General features: G+C 40.4%; 1 protein-coding gene across 2 annotated transcripts; it reads left to right on the top strand.

Moving 5' to 3' along the window:
• Positions 1-12,180: 12,180 nt before the first annotated feature.
• Positions 12,181-25,286, top strand: vps16 (VPS16 core subunit of CORVET and HOPS complexes). Of its 2 annotated transcripts, XM_081380677.1 has the most exons (23): positions 12,188-12,804; positions 14,042-14,130; positions 14,240-14,331; positions 15,485-15,613; positions 15,728-15,872; positions 15,961-16,076; positions 17,065-17,187; positions 17,380-17,435; positions 17,543-17,727; positions 18,156-18,232; positions 18,435-18,566; positions 18,677-18,840; positions 18,986-19,094; positions 20,064-20,198; positions 20,296-20,404; positions 20,528-20,625; positions 21,598-21,702; positions 22,466-22,543; positions 22,691-22,860; positions 23,271-23,367; positions 23,445-23,548; positions 24,042-24,206; positions 24,247-24,367. In XM_081380677.1, exons 1-22 carry the CDS (start codon positions 12,755-12,757, stop codon positions 24,184-24,186), a joined length of 2,508 nt encoding a protein of 835 aa, XP_081236803.1. In that variant the 5' UTR covers positions 12,188-12,754; the 3' UTR covers positions 24,187-24,206; positions 24,247-24,367. The 2 variants fall into 2 exon arrangements, with proteins under 2 accessions (XP_081236802.1, XP_081236803.1); XM_081380676.1 differs by having other exon boundaries at positions 12,181-12,804; positions 24,042-25,286.
• Positions 25,287-25,551: the final 265 nt, after the last annotated feature.

Here is a 25,551-nt window from a genome sequence, read left to right as displayed (position 1 = left end):
CACTTTTTCCTTCAGACTACTGTAGCATGACTTGAAGATAGGACAAGATGCCAAACACATGGATCTCGGATCGTCATCACACTACAATACATCCTTATGCTTAAATCAAGTGATCAAAGTGCTCGTTGCCGCTGCGATCAGTGGCGCGGATACTGTGTTTGTTTGTGGCTCGCGCACAGTCGGACGCGCGCTTCAATCCGTTGTGTAGACTCTCTATTCGTTCCAGTGAAATTACAAAACAAAATGCTCACAAACGTGTCTCTGCCTGATATACAGCCACTGATAAACATAATCGGATTTGATTAAAAAAAAAAAAAAAAAAACTCAATACAGAATCGAACCCAGAACCTCTGACACGCATGGCAAAAGTTTTCCCACTGGACTACTTAAGTAGTATTAAGATCTATTTATTTACTCACGTTTGTTCTCACTCACTCATTAAACGACTAATTAAACCAGATGTACTAGTTAAATTGAATTGTGTTACCAACGGTTCTCTTACGAGAGGTTCTCTCGTATTGCGTAAGTAGCTTACGCATCGGGAAAGTCTTCTTTCTTCGAGATCTGAAGCCAAAAAATTATCCTTAATTTTGTATTCATTGTCAACGCAGTGCAGCAGCCGACAGACCTAGGCAGGCTGTATAAGCGTGCTCATTGGCTGCTCGGCTGCAACTGCTTAAGCCTATCGGTGAGCGCTATGAACGCGGCAACCAATGAGGGCGCTTCGCGCCCTCCGCGCCCTTCTAACCGTCAGAATGGGCGTGGCCAGCGTGTATATATTCAGCGCTCACAGGCTAAAATTCTGATTTTCTTGTCTTCAGCGACGCTCTTCGCATCGCTGGATCTTGAGAGCCGCCGCCGTTGAAACCAGCGACCAGCAAGCTTAGGACAGCGCCTGAGGAAGCCGGCCGTCTTCGCCGCCTTCAGCCATCCGTGCCTGCTACGCTATCCGGCGACATATCCTTTACATTATTACTGTTTCTGTGTGTACTCTAAAAGAGCACGAGGCGTTTTTGTAAAAACGCCTCGTTTTTGCGGCTCGTGCCGCGCCCCGCTCAGCTACGGAGACCGCCACCTCTCTGCGCTCTCCGACTGGGCCGCGGGCACGCCGCCACCGCACTCTCCGAGTGCGAAGAGCTTTCAATGTCGACCCTGCGGGCTCGACTTGAAGCTTTCGACCAAGCTGTCGCTCCGCCTGTCCCTGCCGGGCCGCGCAATAAGAAGCGCCGCTCGCAGCGACCACCGGAGACTGTTGTGACTGAGGAGCTCGCCGGAACCTCTCCCTCGAGCTCTCTCTCGCCCTCTCCCTCCCGGCCGCTCAACCGCCGGCTCTGCCCGCGCCGCCGCCGCGTCAGGAGATGAGGTGAATGTGATAGATACCCGTACTCTCCCTCTGTTCGAGCCGTGCAATACGCCGCTCACAAGGGATGGCAGAAGCGGACGGTCTCGGAGCGAGTTTCCTCTCCCTCTGTTCGAGCCGCGCAAACTGAGCCGCTCACGAGGGATGGCAGAAGCGGACGGTCTCGGAGCGAGTTTCCTCTCCCTCTGTTCGAGCCGTGCAATACGCCGCTCACGAGGGATGGCAGGAGCGGACGGTCTCGGAGCGAGTTTCCTCTCCCTCTGTTCGAGCCGTGCAATACGCCGCTCACGAGGGATGGCAGGAGCGGACGGTCTCGGAGCGAGTTTCCTCTCCCTCTGTTCGAGCCGCGCAAACTGAGCCGCTCACGAGGGATGGCAGGAGCGGACGGTCTCGGAGCGAGTTTCCTCTCCCTCTGTTCGAGCCGTGCAATACGCCGCTCACGAGGGATGGCAGAAGCGGACGGTCTCGGAGCGAGTTTCCTCTCCCTCTGTTCGAGCCGCGCAAACTGAGCCGCTCACGAGGGATGGCAGAAGCGGACGGTCTCGGAGCGAGTTTCCTCTCCCTCTGTTCGAGCCGCGCAAACTGAGCCGCTCACGAGGGATGGCAGGAGCGGACGGTCTCGGAGCGAGTTTCCTCTCCCTCTGTTCGAGCCGTGCAATACGCCGCTCACGAGGGATGGCAGGAGCGGACGGTCTCGGAGCGAGTTTCCTCTCCCTCTGTTCGAGCCGCGCAAACTGCGCCGCTCACAAGGGATGGCAGGAGCGGACGGTCTGAGCTTTCTTTACGTTACAAGAAAGCTACTCCGTCCTCGCGCGTCACTGGTGAAAGGGGAACAGAGTGTTTTCGTCCCGCCGTGGCCTGGACTATAACCTCCATTCTCACACATTTCTCAGTCCCCTCTTAAGTTCAGGCGACTGGAATTGTTACTATTGCAGTATACGAGCCTGTTATAAATACACGCTCGCCTGCAAGCAAACGCTGTCACAAGTCGCTAGTCGCTAACCGCGTACTAATGTATTCTCCCCTGTGGCTCAGTGGCGGAATCCTAGACTGTCAAGCTAGAGACCCGGGTTCGATCCCCGCTCTCGCGGCAGTTAAAGTTTATGCTGTTCGCTTCTCCGAGCTCGCGGCCAGTTTTTCTTACATACAGAAAACAAGCCCGCTCTCTCCCTCGTTGGGCCGTGCAGATTGCGCCGTTCAAGGGATGACAAAGCGGACGGTCACGAGCAGCGTTCAGCGTGCGCGCCTCACTCACCGGCAAAAAGAGAAGAGAGTGTGTTAGTCTCGCTACGGCTGGACAACCGCCAATCCTCACACATTTCTCAGTCCCCTCTTAAGTTCAGGCGACTGGAAATATTACTATTGCAGTAAACGAGCCTGTTTTAAACACACGCTCGCCTGCAAACGAACGCCGACGCGACACAAGAGGTCGCTTTTTATATGCTCGCGCTAACTGAAAGCCTATGTGATTCCCCTGTGGCTCAGTGGCAGAATCATACGCTTTCATGCGAGAGACCCGCGTTCGATCCCAGCTCTCGGGGAAAATAAAATTTATGCTGCTTGCTTCTCCGAGCTCGCGGCCAGTCTTTCTTACTTACAGAAAGCGAACCCGCCCCTCGCACCACACCTTCTCAGAGTGCTCGAGTATTTTTTGAGCGTCTAAACACGAGAGAAGAAAAGACGGTTAAATCCCGCAGCCCTGCGGCTGGACCACCGTCGAAGCTTAACGCTCTGTCAGTCCCCGTTGCCACGGCTACTGCAGCTGTTTACCCCGCAGTCAACGAGCCGGTATCTACTCGCTCGCCTGCGCGCATCCGCCGTTCTCACGGCAACCCAGAAAATGTCAAAAGAGCATAATGTCTGGTTGCACGGCTGACGCCGTATGTGTTTCTAGTACAGTGAATGTGCCCACGTTCTGTGCTCACCCCTGTACACAAGCACTATACATCCCGTGTCTCTCACAGAGCCCACTCTCATGAAGCAGGCAAAAGCCGCTTTAGTGTTAAAAGTAGGTCACGTGTCCACTTCTCCGTGCCCACACCTACTCACTGCCCGCTCTGTCACACGGCCTTGCACGACCGGTCATGTTTTAAATGTGAGTCCTGTGCCCGCCCTCGAGCGCTCACACATACATTTTCGCGCCTCACACTATATGTTCCCCGTCCAAAGCCACCGGGACACTGTGTGTAAAACGGCCAGCTATCGCTACGTGCGATCCGCCGTATCTAACCACCAAGAGCGCGCGCGCCGCGCCCGCCCCTGAATGTAACTCCTGTGCCCGCCCTCGAGCGCTCACACATACTAACGAACATTTTCGCCCCGACGCCGCCATCGCGCGTCGCGCCTCACACTTTATGTTCCCCGTCTAAAGCCACCGGGACACTGTGTGTAAAACGGCCAGCTATCGCTGCGTGCGATCTGCCGTATCTAAGCACCAAGAGCGCGCGCGCCGCGCCCGCCCCTCCGTTTCGAGCTCTCGAGCCCGCGATGCGCGGCGATCGGAGCCCGGAGGCCATTCTGCCCCTGGCTGCACACGCAAAAGCGTGGGAAACTATTCCAGGCGCATCAGAACGGGTGCTAAGCACAGTAAAACAGGGCGTAAAACAGACTACGTTCATATGCTGGCGCTATTCTGGTAACTACTCAGGGTGAAGTGTTTGACTCAGACCGGCTGATCCGTTCTGTTTCCTATTTCCCGTTACGCGCTGTTATCGGTGCTGGCCCGCGCTGCTGGCCGCCCGCATTATTCTCTGCCGCGTGGGAATTTTTCTCTTCATGTGAGACCGACTATGTCGTTTTCTCCTACCCTTATGAGTGCTTATGTACTGTTTGGGCTCGCTCCGCCGGCCCTACTGTTGTACTGCTATGTTTATAGACCGGCCGCGCCGCTCTATTTCATATGCTGCATGAAGTGCATGTACTACGCTGGCCCGTCTCTCGACCGGCCACATTTTCCAGCAGAGTGTTTTCCCCGGTTCCCCTGGGATTCATGGGCTGGATGCTCGGCGCACACGGCGTTGACAAAGGGTTCCCGATGCGTAAGCTACTTACGCAATACGAGAGAACCTCTCGTAAGAGAACGTACTCGGTTACTAACGTAACCTCGGTTCTCTCTAGAAGAGGGAACGAGTATTGCGTAACCTGCCGTGTCGCGCCACGAGCTTTTGCGCTTCAGACTGCGAAAACCAGAATTTTAGCCTGTGAGCGCTGAATATATACACGCTGGCCACGCCCATTCTGACGGTTAGAAGGGCGCGGAGGGCGCGAAGCGCCCTCATTGGTTGCCGCGTTCATAGCGCTCACCGATAGGCTTAAGCAGTTGCAGCCGAGCAGCCAATGAGCACGCTTATACAGCCTGCCTAGGTCTGTCGGCTGCTGCACTGCGTTGACAATGAATACAAAATTAAGGATAATTTTTTGGCTTCAGATCTCGAAGAAAGAAGACTTTCCCGATGCGTAAGCTACTTACGCAATACTCGTTCCCTCTTCTAGAGAGAACCGAGGTTACGTTAGTAACCGAGTACGTTTTTTTTTATCAAATTTGGATTATATTGACAAATTTTTATATTTTTATATTACATATTTAAGCTACGCCGCGCCTGCTCATAGGCTACTTTTTTTTTTTTTTTTTTTAAGAGACCCCCACAAAGAAGAAATCATAATTCGAACCCTGGCTATAGACATCATAAAAAGGAAATATGCTTTCCATATCCCCACTTTTTTATCCCCACTGTGTTGTGCAATTATTATTATTAATTTAATTTAATTTTAAATGTTTTTTTTTTTTTTTTTTTTTTTTTTTCTCACGATACAGTGTAATGAAGCATGTTTGTATTGTTTATATTCGGTGTATATTTTATGTGGTACGTTGTAAGTGTGTGTCGCAGTGACTGCAGCCCAAGACAAATTTCCCCCCTGGGGGACATTAAAGTATATTTTATCTTTTATCTTTATCATATGTATAAAAAAAAACCATATGAAAATTACTTATATAGGCAATAGTTTGTATTATGGCATAGGTCCCAGGCAGGTTTTTGACTCAATCTTTGGTTCAATCTTGTGTGTGTGTGTGTGTGTGTGTGTGTGTGTGTGTGTGTGTGTGTGTGTGTGTGTGTGTGTGTGTGTGTGTGTGTGTGTTTTCACATAAGCCCATGCACTGCCTCATCGCATACGTCCATAACACAGACACCTGAGCCTTATGCCTCTCTGAGTAATGACTCTGCAGGGAGATCTTTCCCAAGACTCCACCCCTCACTTCCAGTCCAGGTGGTCTGATGCCAAACTGCGTTGCTTCTCCAAACTCCGATAACTGACGGGCCTTTTTCCCTCTAATCTGATTTCTATTGAGTGAGTGCGGCCAGCAAGTGCTGCTAAAGCCTCTCTATGGTGTGTTATAAATTTTACCACTGACACCTTAAAAGCCAACAGCCCCCACACACCCCGTCCCGCTCTGACAGACCATATAAACACACACGCTCCCCTCTTGCCCCTTACCCATATGCTGTACTGCCCCTCCACTGCCCTGCAGCCTAATGGGGGAGATAGTGTTACGAATGGAGAGGGAAGTGCCCCTATCATGATGTCAGACTTCCTAACGGCTGCTTAAGTGCTGCTTAAAAATGACCCCAGCACTCTCTGAATCTGAGCGCATTGTATCAAGGACTAATGATTACACATGCAATGAGATGCAGCTTAATGAGGAAGCATTTTATGGCGGAAATGACTTAAATCTTCTTCTCCGGCTGTGGGCTCGATCGGTATTAAATGAAAGCAGTCTGGGCAAATGTCTGATGCATGCTGGGAAATGGAGACTCTGTGTTGCAAATCACCTTTCGCATCATTTAAACACACTCTAGCATATAATTTGTCTATGCTGCTCAGCATGAAAAGAGGCAGATAGTAAATATCATTTGTTTGCAGATGCCACTTGGTTTAATATGTTGTTACTATACACGGCTGTTCATAAGTTTTGGGTCAGTAATATTGTATTTTAAAGGAAAATAATATTTTTATACAGCATTTTATACTGCATTTAATTGATCAAACGTTATATAGGAAAGACTTTTACATTGTTACAAAAGGTTTCTATTTCAAACAAATACTGTTCTTTTGAATTTTCAATTCATTAAAGAATCCTGGGGAAAACGGGTTCCACAAAAAATATTAAGCAGCACAACTGTTTTTAACATTAATATTAATAAGGTGAAATGTTTCTGAAGCATCAAATCAGCAAATGATTTCTGAAGGATCATGTGACACTGAAGACTGGAGTAATGATGCTGAAAATTCAGCTTTGCATCACAGAAATAAATTACATTTAAATATATATATATATTGTAAATCAACATTACTGCAGTCAATTGAGCTTAAAATATCATTATTGACTTTAAACCATGCATGATTCCTCCAGGAAAGTCTCCGGGAAAAACTATATATATATATATATATATATATTATTATTATTATTATTATTATTATTATTTATTTTATTTTTTTGTGGCTATATTTTTGAAACAGTGAGTATTTTCAATGTTTACAGGTTGGCCTCATTCACTTCCATTGTAAGTGAAGATTTTGGCTTTTGTTTAAAGAAAAAGGAGACAAGTGGTACTTCATTTTTGTGGTAATCAACATTATGCCACAAATGCTGTCCATTGAGCTTAACTTGTACTGAACTTGGAACTTTCTTTTCAGGTTTGTCCCTATAAGCTTTTCCATTGAAAGAAAAGCTTTGTATTATAGAGGAAGATTGAGGTTATTTTCAAAGACAGAACCACTCCAGCAGAAGAAAGGCTCGTGTCAGCTGACATTTGAAAAGTAGGCACTTTTGCACAAGCTTTAGGTCCCTCTCTCTCTCTGGCTGTAAGTGTGTGAGTGACAATGGTCGCTGTGCGGGCGCTGATGGATGGTCTGGTTTTTCCTCTTCATCAGCCTGATCAGAAAGGTGGCAGTTACCTCAGAAAGCCCTAGAGCTGCCTGCTGCGCTCTCTAAATCACAGGCCACAGAGGCGTAGAAGTGAGCATGATTTCACCAAGTGCAATGTGCTCCTGGATCAACATCTTTGTCAATCCTTAAAGGGGTGGTTGATTATGAATTCACTTTTCTAACTTTAGTTAGTGTGTAATCTTGCTGTTTGAGCATAAACAACATCTGTAAAGTTACAACGCTCAAAGTTCAAAGCAAATGAAGATATTTGCTTTTAAGAGAGCCACCCCCGCCTGTACCCGCAAAGTTCAGCACCAGATTCGACCCGTCACCAGTGATAATATCAAAATTAAATCCGCACCCGCCCAGACCCGTTAATATTTGGCCCGTTACCCGACCCGTGCTCGCAAGAAATCACACACAAGCTAAAATCTATTGAGCGGTGGGTACGCGTTCATAGCGTGCGCTGCCAATAACACACCTAAAAGCTGTCACAAAGAACTGGGAAAAGTAATGATTATTAATATGTCAAATATATCAAGGAGACATTTGAATTGTTTATTAATAAACAAGTGTTTAAGTGTCAAAGTTGAAGTTGACGATGCTGACTGACTCGCGATCTTCGCAGTAGCCTAGTGAACGCGCCAGAGAGAAATTCACATTTCATACGGATAAGCAGAGAGCAGTCTGTTTTCTTTTATTTTGAATTGTTTTGTTTAAAAGTAGACATTTCATGCTTTCTGTTTCTCAGGTCTGTGAGGCAAGTAGCTTATACGCTGAGTTTCGGTTCATTTAAGAGACGAGCCTCAAGTTCACGCGCCCGCGCCTCCGTGTCGTGATTAGCCTATTGCCTGCTATATTTACCTCTTATTTATTAAATCCAAATTTGTTGATGAAACATTGATTAAAATTAAGATACAATTAATACGAAACTAAATTCACTTTAAAGAAAGGCTTTCTACAAAAACAAACTTAATGAAATGGTCAGAATCATGTCTGCCCACTGCATTTGTCTCCCGATATTCGGGATCATATTATCTTATGCTTTTCACTTTTCATAATCAACATGAAATTTAAAAAATATATATTATTTTATTTAAACATGATTATGAAACTAAACGTTTTTAATGACAGGGCTACAACACATACAGTACAGAGAAATTTAATGTCGGAGCATTGCCGGTGAGCATGTGGAGGGGGAGATAGGCTACGATTTTCGATCATTTATCGAATATTATTTTGCTTGATATGCCAATTCTTAATATTTGGTGTTTTTAATGCCTGTTTGAGATCTCTGTGAAAGTTTTAATTGTAGGTTCGTGGCCCTGAGTGTCGCGATTTCGGTTTCATTTCGCATATAGCCTAGCCTACAGCCCTTATAATCATATAGATGACGCCACCGGTTTTTATTTAAAAGAAAGACCATATATGTTTGTATGTAGGCCTATATATGGGCAATTTATATACACAATACTTACTAAAATATAATTAATATAACTTTATTGCATTTGTAGGCTATTAGTTGTTTGAAGAGTAAAAAAAAAAAAACGGTGGGTCTTAACACAAGTTCACAACCGGCAAGTCGATCGGACTAAAAAGGGGAAAAAAAATAATTGGGTCGGTCCTAAATTGACAGGGTCGGTCGGGTTACGGCAAACAAGAATATTTTCAAGGATGGCCTGACTAAAACACAGATTTGCGTATGTGTAATGGTAATTTAGACATACAAATATTGCACATATTTTTCATCCGCTATACCCGCCCGCAAGGAGTTCATTATCCGCCCGCGTCCCCGCCCGTGAATTTTAGGAGTGTCACAATCCACCCGTTTTAGCCACTTTTATGCGGGTACCCGACCCGTTGCAGGACTCTGGCTGGTAGGGACTACACGACATTCCTCCCGGGTTAGTGACATCACCAACCCTAGAATTTACATAAACCCCGCCCCCGGGAACACGCAGTCCATGTAGAGAAGAGGAAGAGCTGTTGTAGTAGAGCACATTTGTGAGTCTGCTCAAGCTGTCGCATCCGTCTTTTCACATGCAATACAGTATGTTACACAAATGCAATTACATGTCACTCTGTAGGCTTCTTACAACAGTTCCCACACGAGCAATTTATAGATTATCATGACAGAATATGCTAATCAAAGACTTGAAGATAGTTAACTCCACATCAGCAACATAAATTCATCAACTAACCATTCAGAAATGTCCTGTTGCATTCTACATGTCTGTCACTTATGTTGCCACATGACTCCAGTTTAAACATAAAAGGCAGAACAGTTTCTGACATTTTAGTGCTTGTCTGCGTGAGGTAATCGGAGCTGCTAACACACACACACACACACACACACACACACACACGTCTGGCTTACTATCTTTGTGGGGACTCTCCATAGACTTAATGGTTTTTATACTGTACAAACGGTATATTCTATCTCCTTACACTAACCCTACCCCTAAACCTACCCATCACAGAAAACTTTCAGCATTTTTACATTTTCAAAAAAACTCATTCTGTATGATTTATAAGCTTGTTTACCCATGGGGACCTCAATTTAGGTCCCCACTGTGACACGAGTCCCCATGAGTCTGTGTGCATTCAGGTTGAAGTCCCCACCGGGACAGAAAAACATGAACACACACACACACAGGAGCTGTTGAAGCTCCGCCCTCTGTGCTGGGAGCAGCAGTTCATTTGCATTTAAAAGGGCACATACGAAACGACACGTTTTTACTGACCCTCAAAAAGGGACAACTTTAACATGCTAAACAAAATTATCTGTGGGGTATTTTGAGCTAAAACTTCACATACTGGGGACAACAGAGACTTATTTTACATATTGTAAAAAGGGGCATTATAGAACCCCTTTAGACAACATTCCAATCAACCAATCAGATTTGAGGGACAAGTTTACAGTTTATGTCAAGTTTAGGCTTACAACCAGGGTTCTACCATCAGTGTTATTCACCTATCATCTCCCTCTGATTTTAGGGATGAGTTATGGATAGGGTTAGGTCTAGGTTTAGGGATAGGTGTCAGTTTTCAGACATGTATATTGTTCCAAGATCAACAAAATATGTTGAGGAACATGTCTTGCTTGGCAAAATCACAGTGACCCATATAAACATCTAGGCCTGTCGCGATAGTCGATAAGTCGATTAATCGCACGATAAAAAAAAATGAGCTCGATAATTTTTCCGGCCGCGATAATTCCATTTGCATGCTTGTTTGTTTTCCTCGTCTCTCTCTCTCTACCAAAGAGACTGGATGACCACTCTCGCTCGGTTCTTTAGCGTATAGGAGGAGTGAACCCTCTTGTTGTCAGTTGCATGGTCTTTGTGTGAGAAGGCGGCGCCGCGGCGCTTGTCAGTCACATGGTCTTTGTATGGGAAAGCGCCGGCGGGAGTGTTTGCGGCTACTGCCGGGAGAGAGAGAAGACGCTAGTTGTGAGTTGCGACAGCGAGCCCGATCACATGAAAATGCGTATCTATACCACGAATGTTATTTCTCGTGCCATTTATACGCCAAAAATAGTTTTTGCGTGCATATGATACGCTCTTTATGGCGTGTAATACGCACGCACTCCTCACTCCTAATCCTAACCAAGTATTTTCAGTGCGTAGCATGCACGCAATAAAGTGCGTCTCCGTCTTCCCGACAGTACACAATCACTTGACAAAGTAACAGGAGGACAAAGTAACAGGAGTAACAGTGCAAAATTGTGCGATATGGCTTGTTGAGGCTTTTTTTTATTTGTTTACAAAGGTCCTAACTGTCAGTTTTGCCTGTTATGGAATGTATCACTATTTAATAATGTCTAAAGCCTAATGTTTAATATTTTTTGAAGTGCAATTTTGTTTCATTTTATTTATTAACAGACATTTATTTTGTTAACAGACACTAAGAGTCCATTGCTTTCATTGTTTTTGGTTGTTTTGTTCATTTTTTGGGATATTTAAAATGTTTTCCGTTTTCAATGTTTAATATTCTTTAGAAATAAAAGTTTATAGATCGTTGAAAAGGTGTACCTGCATTATTATGCCATTATAATTATATGAAATGAAAATGGTCTCAGAACGACAATATTATCGTTTATCGCGATAATTTCTTGGACTATTTATCGTCCAGCAAAATTTGTTATCGTGACAGGCCTAACATCAATCTACTGCACCAGCACTGGAGTCAGACCCCTCTCTAACTCACACTCAGGAGCAATAATGGTTGTTCCAACTTAGAATCAACACAAAGTTTGCTTGCACTGATGTTTATATGATTCAATGTATATGATCTTTTCTAATGTGGCTAATTTTAAAGAATGATTCACACATTTGCATTACTATTATTGTTTTTAAGCTCCCAGCCACACACATCCTAGATAAAATTAACAATAAGGTATATACCTATTAAATCAAAATAATAAAAATGTATAATATAAATGTAAAATGTAATAAAAAATGTATTATTGTCAATAAACGTTTTATCCTTTAGCTAATTTGTTTTGTGCTCTTTGATGAAAACAAAATATACTCCCAGTGGTCTCATTTGATTGACAGTTAAATAGTCAACCCCCAACCTCACAAGACAAGAGCATAATTATAGCAAGACTGTTTTTGTAATATTAACAATGATGCGCTTTTGAGACGCTCAACAGCGGCATGTTATCTCCCACCACAAAAGTCCTAATGATTACAGCCTGCTACATTCTAGCTGAATGAGGTTGCATTTCAAAGAGATCCATTCAATGCAAAAACAAAAAAAAGACAATGGCTAAGCCCAGACTGGTTCCTGATGTTATGTATGTTTGAGCCAACACACCTGCGGCATTCTTCTGTCCATTCCTGGATCAAACGACACAACAGGTGTTCATATCAGGTGTGGTGCAGCTGGAGAGATGTGACGTGTGGAGGAGCAGCGACACCATGTGGTAAACCGTAAATCATTAGTCATTGCGCGGCAAATTGCTGTTGAATGAGGTTTTCTTCCTCCAGGGGTGCATGGGATTTCAAGGAAGCGCTTTTTTAATAATTGTTAAGTGGTAACTGTCTTACAAATCGCCTTGTAATGTAATGCAAACGACTTGACCCGTTCTTACCAGCGCTGAGAAAAGTAACATACCACGTGACAATGCAGTCTACGTGCATCAGTAGCAGAAAGGACAATAATGTTTACATAAATAACTGCACAGAGAAACTTATAGCTTTTAAAAAGTATTTAAAAAGTATTGTTTTGTAATACATGAATATTATATATTGTAGTGCCACTTCCAAAACACTGGAAGGCGCCAAACATAGACGCTAGTCTCTGATCAACGTCATTACAGAAACAGAAGAAGATGATAGGAAGAGATGGGCGAGGGAGAATGAAATAAACAACACAATAAAAAAAATTAATCATAATGCAGCGCTAACTCGGACAATTATCATAAACTAAAAGACTGCAACGTTTCACCAGGAGAGGAGGTCATGGCGTTTGTCACAGCGAACTGGAACCCTTTGGGCGAGGCTTTTTACAGGTAAATAACAGAACAGCTTAATCATTCTGCTTATTAAATGGTGCAGAATGTGAGTGTATGAAACCATTACCCTGCACAGATGCTCAACCTGCTCATTTAGGTACAGTGGAGCTTTTAAACGGGACGTTTGCAGTTTGTTATGAGTTGTCACTTGGGTCATGTGACAGCTGTCATGAGTGGCAGTGAATTAGTTAGCAGCACAACTGCCTGTTTCCTCAAAATGTGTTTAGGCGACTGTTCTCAACAAATACCTTAGTTTGTTTTATATAACCGAACTGTAACCGCATTGGTCTGATTATGGTTAAATTATTTTATTCGTATTTTATGGGCATCTCGAAAATGAAGGCAATGCAACTGCAGTCAAAAACGATGCTTTTCATTCACTTTTTTTCCTTGCAAACTATCAGACTTCTGCAACAATGATATAATAAATGTGTTGAAAAGCAATTATTGACATATATATGTTCATGAACAGATTAGTATATATAAATTTGCAGTGCCAGCATTTAAAATCTGTTTAATTAAATGTTTGACAGAAATCTCAACTTCCACTAAATACACGAACAAGACCTCACACGTTTGTTCTCGACTATTTTATTAAATATAGGCCATACTGAATTATTTATTAATGTAATGGTTTATTTACTTACTAATTTATTACTCCATTTATGTTAATATGTTCAAAACAAGTTATTTTTTATAATATCCTTTTTTATGAACTTTATATACTGCAATAGTGACTATTGTTTGAACTTAATAGGAAAAAATCCTGAAGTTTCCATTCAGTAGCCTTCCATCCACTGCTTTGAAAACACTGACGTTTCCTAAAGATATTTATTTACAAGAAGCAATGTAAAAAATAAATCACATTCAAAAAATATTGTCCATGCTTTTTAACTTATGTTTTTGAACTGTAATGTCAGTCAAAAACCCAGACATTTGTCATTTCTATCCCCTAAACATATGACTGAAATGATATGTTTAGTGGATGTCAGGATCTCTGCTTTAAAGTATATTAAAAATGTGCCATGTTTGATCTTAGAGAAATTGACTAAAAACAAATGTCCTCTACAGAGGACAAAACCCCAAGAAGGTTTGCCTGAAAGCATGGGTTGTTTTTAACTAGACAAAGGTATTAGCCTGGCTTTGTGTTGTCCAGCAAAGCAGTCATAGCAGGTGCAAATATGCTTTTATTTTTAACCCTGTTCACCTTTGCTTTTTTTTTTTCCTGAAACAGAAAGATTGAATTGTATGAGATGGGCTGGAATCTGAAAGATGGTCTGAGAGAGTGTCTGGTCGCTGCAGCTCCATATGGAGGTCCCATCGGTGAGTTTTGGGTGAGATCAGCCCAGCTGAATGTTGTTGAGTAAGATTATTTCTCAGTACATGGTTATTTTGTGAAATTCAAAGAGAATGACATTTCTTTCTCTACCAGCTCTCCTAAAGGGGCGCATCCGACGCTCTCCCAGTGCCAGACCTCAGTTAGAGATCTACTCTTCCTCAGGACTGCCTCTGGCCAGTTTTCCAGTAAGAACACACAGTGGCACAGCAGGGATGCATGAAACTTCACGATGTCTTCACAAACTTTATCAAACTGCAAAGGCTGCGACTATACAGTATATGCGCTGTGTTTTCGAAGTGAAGCATGGCACTTGTGTGTTCTTGCACAGTTTTCCACCAGCGTCTCAGAGCGGCTCGGTTTGCATTAAATGCTTCTCCACATGAACTCCTACTCTGAGTTTTGGTCACTTTAACGTGCACTTGGGAATGCAACATGCGCCCACCTTTTTCCGACACTACTTGCCATTAATTTTGTAATGATGACAGTATTGTTAGAATTTAATAGGTTTAATATTGTTAACTGTTTACCACATTGACTTGTGGCATCTTCCCAACATACACTGTACACTACGTCCTGATATTTCCATTCAGTAGATGTTTGGGGAAAATGTAATGAGAAGCACTTATCAACAAAAGAGAAGCGAAACATTTTTTTTTAGTTATTATTATTATTATTATTATTATTATATTGTTATTTTTTTAAATACACATTTTTTTATTTTACATCGACATATTATAATAATAATATTTATTTAGTTTTTACGGTAACACTTCACAAAAAGGTTCATTAGTTAACATTAGTTAACATGAACTAAGAATGAACAATACTTCAGCATTTATTAATCTTAGTTCATATTCATTTCAACATTTACTAATAAATGATTAAAATAAAATTAATATTAGTTAATGCACTGTGAACTAAAATGAACAAACAATAAGCAGCTGTATTTGTATTAACTAACACTAACAAAGATTAATAAATAATGTAACAAATGTATTGCTCATTGAAAGTTCATGTTAGTTAGTGCATTAACTAATGTTAACCAATGAACTTTATTGTACTGTTTTTACTTAGTAATTTTTAAATGTGTATTTATTGATAATAATAGTAATTAATATTATTACTATCATTTCATTGTCATTGTGCAGCACTACAAACACAGCAAACCTGGAATGATTTTAATTTGCATTTTGAATTGCAGTCACAGTTTTTAGTAGTAAAATCACAATTAGATTTTTTCCACAAATCGTGTGCATTGACTATGAGTTAATAAAAATACTGCTTTTATAAACAGAAATGCTGTATAGTAACTTCTCTCTCTTTTTTTGTGTATCTCAGTGGAAGAGTGGAGTGGTGAAGCAGTTGGGTTGGACTGTGACCGATGACCTACTGTGTGTTCAGGAGGATGGCACTGTGCTTGTCTATGATCTCTTTGGCGGCTTTAAGAGACACTTCAGCATGGGCAATGTGAGAATGCAAACGGTTTCAAAAGGATGCATCCGTTATTCTATTCTAATAACGCATTGTTTCTTTAAATCAGTACTAATTTATGACTGAGCCATAGCATTGATTCTCTCACAGGAAGTTTCTCAGAGTCAAGTGCTGGACACCAAGATTTTCCATTCGCCGTATGGGACAGGGGTGGCCATATTGACAGGTGCCTTGCGATTCACTTTGGCCACGAATATTGATGACATAAAACTGAGGCGGTTACCTGAAGTTCCAGGTAAATAATGCATTATTTCCACGTGGGTCTGTAAGCGAGGGTTGAGGTTTCTAACCCTGAATGGTCTTTTTTTATTTTTTTATTTCAGGGCTACAGGGGGCGCCCACATGCTGGGCAGTCCTGACTCAGGACAGGCAATGTAAAGTGCTGGTGGCTAATGAATCTCAACTGTTCATCTTAGACAATACAGCATGCACACCTGTGGTAAAGAACACTCACACACACTCATACTACACAGATATTCCTCACTTTCCGACAATCTCACTCACTGTAACAGAAACATAGGACGGCATCATAGGCAGCTGTCTTCTGAAATGTCATGTTTCATATTATATAAATAAAAAAATGTTTAAGAGCCAAGGTCCAGAAGCATTCAACAGTCACTCTAGAGCTACTTAGTGTATATTATAATACTGTTCAAAAGTTTGGGGTTTGTTATTCAACAAAGATACATTAAATTGATCTAAAGACATAAATAATGTTACAAAAAAAATATATTTCAAATAAATGCTGCTTTTGAACTTTCTATTCATCAAAGAATCCTGAAAAAACGTATCACGATTTCCATAAATATTAAACGTCACAACTGTTTTCAACATCGATGATATTAACAGATTTTTCTTGAGCACCAAATCAGCTTATCAGCATATGAAGGATCATGTGACACTGAATACTGGAGGAATGATGCTGAAGTTCTGCTTTACATCACAGGAATAAATTACATTTTTAAATATATTTTAATAAAAAGCAGCTATTTTAAATTGGAATAATATTTCACAATATCACAGTGTTTACTGTATTTTCGATGAAATAAATGCAGACTTGGTGAGCATAAGAGGCTTCTATGCGAAACATTAAAAAAAAATTCAAATTGTATTACATGCTTCATGGAATGAGTAGCCTAGTTTATTACCACATAGAAAATGTCATTCTTTTTGTCCCAAATCAAAATAATGTGATTTATTTTGGACCTGGTCAGTTTGATCAAAGGTTTAAAACTCTTTATTGAGAAACTAGTAGTCACAGTGGCATGACACAAAAGTACCAGAGTTCGTACCTAAAAAGTGCAATTTGGAATCGGACTCTGTTTCAGATCAAGCAAGTGTGAAAACAGCCATTGTTAAATTTGGTAAATAATATTTGCATTTGTGGTGTGCGTGTGCGTGTGTGTGTCTTTCTGTCTGTCTGTCAGACTCCTCCAGGTCTCTCTCCAGAAGCATCCAGTATAGTTCACATATGTGTCTCATTCAGTTATAAGTATCTGGGACTCATCACTGACTCTGGCCATGTGTGGATGGGCACGTCCAACCTAAAGGTAAGTGAAATCCAGCAATATCACTTCAATGTATTTTATAGACCTGTATATGCTGGTCACAATTTTAGCAACTTGTCTAAGCAAATGTCCGCTTTAATTGATTAGTTAATTACTTGGTCTTAAGTGTTAATTACAGTCTTAATACTTTTGCACAACAAAGCAGCATCAGGTGATCAATGTTGTCTTGTGCAGGAGAAACTCAGCGAGGTGGACACCAAAATCAAAACTCCCCCCAAACAGATGGCCTGGTATGACATCATTTTACACTTTGCTTGATTTATGTATATTTTGTATATGCTATATTTTTACTCCCATTTAGTTTTAAGGACAAGTTTGTAATGTTTTTTTCTTGCAGGTGTCGCAGGCCCAAGAGTCAGCAGCCATCAGTGGTGGTCATGTGGGATGGGCTTCTCCTAGTGGTGGGAGAGTCTAAAGAAACAATTAAGTACCACCTGGACGATGAATCGATTCTGGTGCCGGAGCTGGACGGGGTCCGGATCATCAGTGGAACGCACCATGAGCTTCTGCAAGAGGTCCCAGGTTAGAAGATGTATAGAGAAAAATGTATACTACTGTTTAAAAGTTTGGGGTCGGGAAGATGTTTTAAATATGTAATGCGTTCCTGTGGTGGCAAAGCTGATTTTTCAGTAGCCATTACTCCAGTTTTCAGTGTCATTCTGATATGCTGACTGGTTGCTCAAGAAATTAATATCAGTGTTTTATTTTGTTATTTTTGGGGAAAGCACAGTACATTTTTTCTGGGTTCCTTGATAAATAGGAAGTTCAAAAGAATAGCATTTATTTGAAATAGAAATATTTTGTAACATTATAAAACTGTCACATTTATGCATCTGGGAAAAAAGTATTTTTTGACCTCAAACTTTTGAAAGGTTTTGTATAATGAATGGTGCAAGGCTCTACGTCCCACTAGCCCACGAGTGATTTGATTTTCCCATGATTCTCTGCAGGTGCTTGTGAGGAGATCTTTAAAATTGCCTCAATGGCTCCTGGAGCATTACTGCTGGAGGCACACAAAGAATATGAGGTAAGACACAGTGACTATGTTGGATACACATTAAAAATTGACATGGTGTCTTCACAGTGAAAAATGTTAAAAGTTTCCTAATACATAATAGATGGATAATCTATTAGGACAAAATGTTTCAGTTTTGCCAACATAAAAAGGTTTTAATGGTGAAAGCTAATTACAACAGGTATGTTGTGTCTAATGGCTTTTGTGTGTGCAGAAAGAGAGTCAGAAGGCAGATGAGTATCTGAGAGAGATTAAAGAACAGAGTCTGCTGAGCGAGGCAGTGAGGCAGTGTGTGGAGGCCGCTGGACATGAACATGAACCCGAGACTCAGAAAACACTCCTGAGGGTGAGCCACACTGGCTGACTGTTGCGGGAAGAGAGACCTTTCATTTACAGAAGGAATGACACTAAACATGGGTTTATGATGCATCTCCCCCTCTCTTATTCTCCCTGCAGGCGGCTTCATTTGGGAAGTGCTTCTTGAGTAATTTTCCTCCAGAGCAGTTTGTCAGCATGTGTAGAGACCTGCGGGTGTTGAATGCAGTCCGAGACTATACCGTGGGCATTCCTCTTACCCACACTCAGTTCAAACAGATGACCCTACAGGTGCTCATCGACAGGTGAGATGATTTCAGGCTGAACAGGTGTCTGCTTCCATTGCCGGGATCTGTTTTGTGATTACTTCCGACGAAATGAGTAAAGTTTTAAAATGAATGTAACAAAGCAGATTATTCATCTTAAGTCATGGCTCTTTCTCTGTCTCAGACTGGTGTATCGTAAACTCTATCCGCTGGCTATTGAGGTTTGTCGCTATCTAAAGACTCCAGAATATCAGGGAGTGAGCCGAGTACTCAAACACTGGGCCTGCTACAAGGTGTGTGTGTGTGCGCTTTTTTATTATGCTTTTGAAGGATCTCTGAATCTCTGAAAATATCCCTGTAAAAGTTGAAAAACACAGTTGTGATATTTTCACTTATAAAAAAAAGTATGCAAAAATAATGCATTTATTAAAAGAGATTTCATGTTTTTATTCCAAGTTAATGAACTCAATGTTAATATTTAATTTATTTTGTTATTTTAATATTCAATGTTAATATGAATAACAACAATCAATTAATATGGTATAATATTATATATTATATATTGTATTTGTATTAAATTATATTTAATACATATTATATATTTAATATTATATTTGTTTGGGTATATATATATATATATATATATATATATACACACAAAAGTGACACTAAAGACAATAATGTTACAAAAAAATTCTACTTCAAATAAATGCTGTTCTTTCAAACTTTCTATTCATCAAAGAATACTGAAAAAAATGATCACACAAAAATATTAAGCAGCACAGCTGTTTTCAAAATTTATGATAATGCAAAATGTTTCTTATTATCATGTGACACTGAAGACTGGATTAATGGCTGCTGAAAATTGAGTTTTGCCATCACATTTTAAATAGAAAACGGCTATTTTAAATTGTGATAATATTTTACAATATTACAGTTTTTGCCGTCTTTTTAATCAAATAAATGTAGCCTTTGTGAGCATAATTGTGTCCTCTTTTGAAATCTCCATTCAATATAACATTGATTTCTCCTGTTGATTATGAGTTTTATAAAACCACAGACATCAAGGGTTTTCACAGCTGTTGTTTACAGAACCAGAGCGCATTTGCAGAAGCAGACGGCTTTCTTTGCACTTGTTAAAACTTGTATGACATTTCAGTCCATTCTGAGAGGTTTCGATGCAACACAAGGAAGCTTGTTAGAGAAGTGCCTATCAAGTGAAGCCCTTCAAAAGTTTGTTTCCTTTGTGTGTGTTTACGTAGGTCCAGCAGAAGGAGGAATCAGATGAAGTCATTGCAAAAGCTGTGAGTGTGAAGCTAGCTGATGCTGCAGGAATCTCCTACTCTGAAATCGCCACTAAAGCATATGAGAGTGGACGCACAGAGCTCGCCATTAAGGTACATGCATGCACAGACCATGCACTAATAAAGACAGAATTATTATTAACTGATATTATGGGTTGTCAGTCAGTTTGTGTTGATCTCTGTCGTTCAGTTGTTGGAGTTTGAGCCTCGCTCTGGTGAGCAGGTCCCACTGTTGTTAAAAATGAAGAAGAGTCCTCTGGCTTTGAGCAAAGCCATTGAGAGTGGAGACACAGACCTCGGTAAAAACACACTCACATCCTTTCAAAACTTAGACAAAACCCTGTTACAGATACACACATTCTTAATTGACTACTGGATACATCGAGATGGTTTACCTACCCACATGTTTTCTTGTATGCTAGTGTACACAGTGGTCATGTACCTGAAGAATGAGCTGAACAGAGGAGACTTCTTCATGATGTTGAGGAACCAACCTGTGGCTCTGAGCCTTTACAGACAGGTACATACTATGACACACACACACACACACACCCTGCTGCTGCAGACCAGAGAACCATGGGCATTATTTATGACGAGGATCATAAATAACCTATTTAATAATTATAAGCTAAGGATGTGAATGTGACAAATGCCTACAATGAAATCTCATTGGTCCAAACCGCTCTGCTCATAGCTGTGTATTAAACATCAAATCTCTTCTGATTGGCTATGATTTTGTTACTTTATTTACATGTCACTTTCAGAGACAGAACCATTACTACTGCCTATTTAGGAAAAATTTTCAACAAGACAATTCATGTCAGCTCTTATATAGCCACAGTGTTGTTATTGTTAACTAAAACTTTTAGTTTTTTTATTTTTTTTATTGAAGTTAAATCAAATTTAAATACCATATGGAAAAACTGAAACTAGAAATGTTGCCTTGACAAATAACTGAAATAAGCTGAAGTTGAAGTACTAAAATTACTGGAACTATACAAATTAAAGGAACCGTATGTAAGAAATGTATTTCAATTCATCATAAAATGGCCCTGATATGTCACGACATTAAGAAATCATGTTCATTTCAAATACTTATATCACTGAACAGTAGTCCGGCCAGGATATTGTCATTTAAAAGTGAAGTTGCAGCCCTACACCGCTCTACAGTAATTTCAAAGTGATTGCAGTACCAGTTTTGGCCACAATCTTACATACGGTTCCTTTAAAGCTAATTAGAAATATTTAAAAACATAAATTAATAAAATAAAATAAGACAACATACAACATTTTTAAAACTTAAAATCAAAATGAAGCTGAAAATAAAAGCTAATGCAAAATATTAATAAACACTATAATATTATTTTAATCATACAGTGTACTTGAATAATACTTTATAGCATCAGAGATCACTGTTTATACTTAGATAATGTCCATGCATTGTATTCTGCTATCATAAACCTGAATTGTTTCTTATGTCTTTATGTTTTAGTTCTGTAAACATCAGGAGCAGGATACACTCAAAGATCTTTTCAATCAAGATGATGATCATGAAGAACTTGGCAATTTCTACGTAAAGGCCAGCTATAAAGAGAAGGTAAGCGCTTACAAATCTTTACAGCAGCTTCTCATTTTTTTCTAACTTACATGATTTGAATGACAGAAGTGTTTTAAAGGAGAACTTGGTAACTTTTTTAACTTAATAAAACTGTCTAGAAATCATTTGGATGGTTAAACAACCTGTTCTGGTGATATTGGTGACTTTCCCCGCTCCCCCCAGCGTTCCCAGGCGGAAAACCAACCTTGCAACTTGGGGACTACCGTCCCGGCAAAATAGAAATTGGAAGTCTCGTGAGAAGCGAGAACGAGAACGAGAACGAGCGCGAAACACGAATCGCTTTATGGCAATTCAACATAAACACACACGCATGTATGATGTATTACCAGATTACCCACCTCGGTAGACATAGCTCCACACGATTCAGTTGGCTTGCTCCGATCAAAACAAACGCACATGAGCAGCGGTAGAGAGGGGGAGGAGGCCGCCGCAAGTGAGTTTTTTTACGACCGTGTTGTGACATATACGCCCCCCCACAGCTGTAGGGGGAGCTCGTGGGGAAAACATGCGACAACAAAAGGGAAAATCAGCGAAGAAGTGACTAGAGTTCGCTAGAGTTGCCGAGTTCTCCTTTAAAGAAATTATAATGGCTCCATTTCCGCAAATTGGTGAGGTTTGTCGACTTTGCTTTCCACCTTAATTATATCATACTCTAATGGTAGTTGTATTAGCATGTTGTGCAGATTTATTATTTTGTTACTAAGAACACAAATGTAATGTGTGTGTGTTTGTGTAATTGCAGAGATTGGAAGCTCGGATCGCTCTTTTACAAAGTGCGGTGGACGAGTACTACAAAGCCAAGAATGATTTTTCTGCCAAGGTGAAGACCTCAGACTCTTCTGATACAAGCAGATTAGCAGCCTGGGCCAGAGTTTATTGTCTGTGTAGCCAGAACATTACATCTGTGTATTATCAAGAGGCCTAATTCTAGCCTTTCTCTCTCTTTCTTATTTTTTCTCTCTCTCAGGCCACAGAAGATGAGATGCGTCTGCTGCGGTTTCAGAGGAAGCTAGAGGAAGAGAAGGGTGAGCCACTCGTGGGATTCCCTCTTCATGAGACTATGACCATGCTTCTGTCTGTGGGACTGCACAAACACGCCGAACAACTTTACAAAGACTTCAGAGTGCCTGACAAGAGGTGTGCCTTCTAACTATAGTTTCACTCACAGGATTTGTAGTTTGTCTTTCCCACTGGTGGCGTTGAAAACCTTGACACATATCTGAGTGCAACTGTTTTTTAAACAAGAAAAAAGGTAGGGCGGGACTTGATTTTGTCCATGGGGAATTGATTGGATGGTTGTGGTTATATTTGCTGTCAGGGGGTTAACTTGGGTATATGAGTGTAATCCAAATGAACGGGGGGGGGGGGGGGGGTGTATATATATATATATATATATATATATATATATATATACACATATATATATATATATATATATATATATCTTTTTCAATGATTTTAATGCTTTTTCAATGCTTGTCTCTAAATAAAGATTAATATAATGTGAATGTCATGATGATACGAGTGAAGGTGTTTCTTATTATCAGGTTCTGGTGGCTGAAGTTGAAGGCTTTGGCTGAGAAGGAGGACTGGGAAGAGCTTGAGAAATTTGCCAAAAGCAAAAAGTCTCCTATTGGATATCTGGTAACTAATGTCCTGTTGATCTGTCTTAGAATTATTGTTGTGAATTAATCTTACTTTTTGTCTTTCTTGGATTACAGCCGTTTGTTGAGGTGTGCATTAAATACCATAACAAATATGAAGCCAAGAAATATGTCTCTAAAGTCACACCTGAGCAGAAGGTCAAAGCTCACCTTGCAGTGGGGTAAGGTTTCATATATTTATATTTATAGTCGTCGTCATTCTTTGTGTAAACTGGTCTTTATTCAGCAAGGATGCATTCAATTGATCAAAAATTACAGTAAAGACATTTATTAAGGTACAAACTATTTATATTTGAGGAAAATGCTGCAAATAATCCTAAAAAAATTATCATGGTTTCCACAAAAAGAAATATACTGTATATATTAAGCACCACAACTGTTGATAATAATAAGAAATGTTACCAAATGCTATCAAATCAACAAATTAAATTTTTAAATGTTTTCAAATAGACAACAGCTCTTTTAAATTGTTATGATGTTTCACAATATTACTGTTTTCACTGTATTTTTGATCAAGTAAATGCAGCCGTGGTGAGCATAAGAGACGTCTTTCAAAAAGAAAAAATTCTTACTGACCCCAAACTTTAGAATTTGAGTGTACATTAGTTCATGAATAAGACAAAGAGCCACTGTATAATATTCTCTGTCACTCAGGGATGTGGAAGGTGCCGCAGAGGCTGCTATCGAGAGGCGTAGTGAATCCGAGATCAGTACTGTTCTGTCACGCTGCTCATCCACCACTGATCATCTTCTGATGGAACGCCTCAACCGTGCTAAAGCAACTGCTGCCAAAAAGTGAGCCTGTCCACTTCTGCCCTGCTCAACTCAACTGCATTTGCTGCCAAACAGTGAACCCCTGTGCACCGCAAAGAAGCACGTAGCAGAATTTGCTTTCGGCTGTGTAAACAACTCCTGGTATAATGGAACGTTTTCATGAAAATTCTGCACAATCAAGGAAAATGTCCTCGGTGGACGCACAGAGAAAAAGACAGACAGCAAGAAAACTTGCATGTCAGCATTTTGTGTTTTTCTGCCTCTGTCGGGCAGCTAGAAGCAGTTCCCATCTTGCACTTCACTGTAAACCTTAACCTTTGTACCTACAGTTGCATTATGAACCATTGTGTTTGTCGTAGAATTATACTGTCATTGATCATATGCCTGTGTTCTGTAGAGATTATCTGACTCTATGAATATAACAAAACATTTGTTATTTTAATTAAACCATGATTGTCTACCAAAATGTGTTCGATGGAATGTTTGCACCTAAATCACACAGTTAGGGAAGCCCATTTCTGCCACATAAGAAAAAGAAAAAAAAACATGCTTTGGTAAATCTTAAAAATTAGTACATACCAAGTCATAATTATGAAAAAGTCGATATGGCATGCTAAATTGAAATTATGAGATAAAAAGTTGAAATTTTAACATGCCATGTCATAATTATGAAATAAAAATTCAAAAATATGACACTAAGTTATGAGATTTAGAAAGTAGAAATTTTGTCTCTCACTACAAATGACTTATTACTATATGTCAATTTCTACAAAATGCTGTCAAAGTTATGACATAATAAGCCGGTTATGACTAAATAATAACAGATTTAAAAGCCAAAAATAAGGGATAGTTGGTTTCTGTTTCTGTCAGTCACTTTTTAAGTCATAATTTCGAAATTTTATGTCATTAATATCTATTTTTTAATGTATTTTAAGTAATGACTTGTATTAATGTCAGCATTTAATTTTATAATGGCTGATAAAGTTATATTTACATGGACATCTGGAGTGTGTGCTAAAAGTGAGAGTATCTGCTGAAAATAGTTTAGTTTATTATTTGGCATGTGGCTTATTGTACTGAACTTTGTTTTCCTTGATGTTTGCTTAATTAAACAGTGTCTAAGGTAAAGGTTGTTTCAGGACATCATAAATTAACTATACTTTTGTGCTTGGTCGTGTCGTCCATAAAAGTTCACAATTTCTACTTTTTGTGTCATAAAAAGTTTGTCTTAGATGACTTAGTTTGTCAATTTCGACATTTTGTTCATAATTATTTTCAAAAGCATGCTTTTTTGGCTAAAATGGGCTATACACTTTTGGTTCTGGTTTCTGATGTTTTTTTCCACAGTCACGCTTTCCTCTCATACGCAAAGATTGAGAGACAGGGGTCA

The sequence above is a fragment of the Scardinius erythrophthalmus genome (assembly GCF_964197995.2).
Source record: "Scardinius erythrophthalmus genome assembly, chromosome: 12".
In the NCBI taxonomy this organism is placed as follows: Eukaryota; Metazoa; Chordata; class Actinopteri; order Cypriniformes; family Leuciscidae; genus Scardinius; species Scardinius erythrophthalmus.
This window is presented reverse-complemented; position numbering and strand designations above follow the sequence as displayed.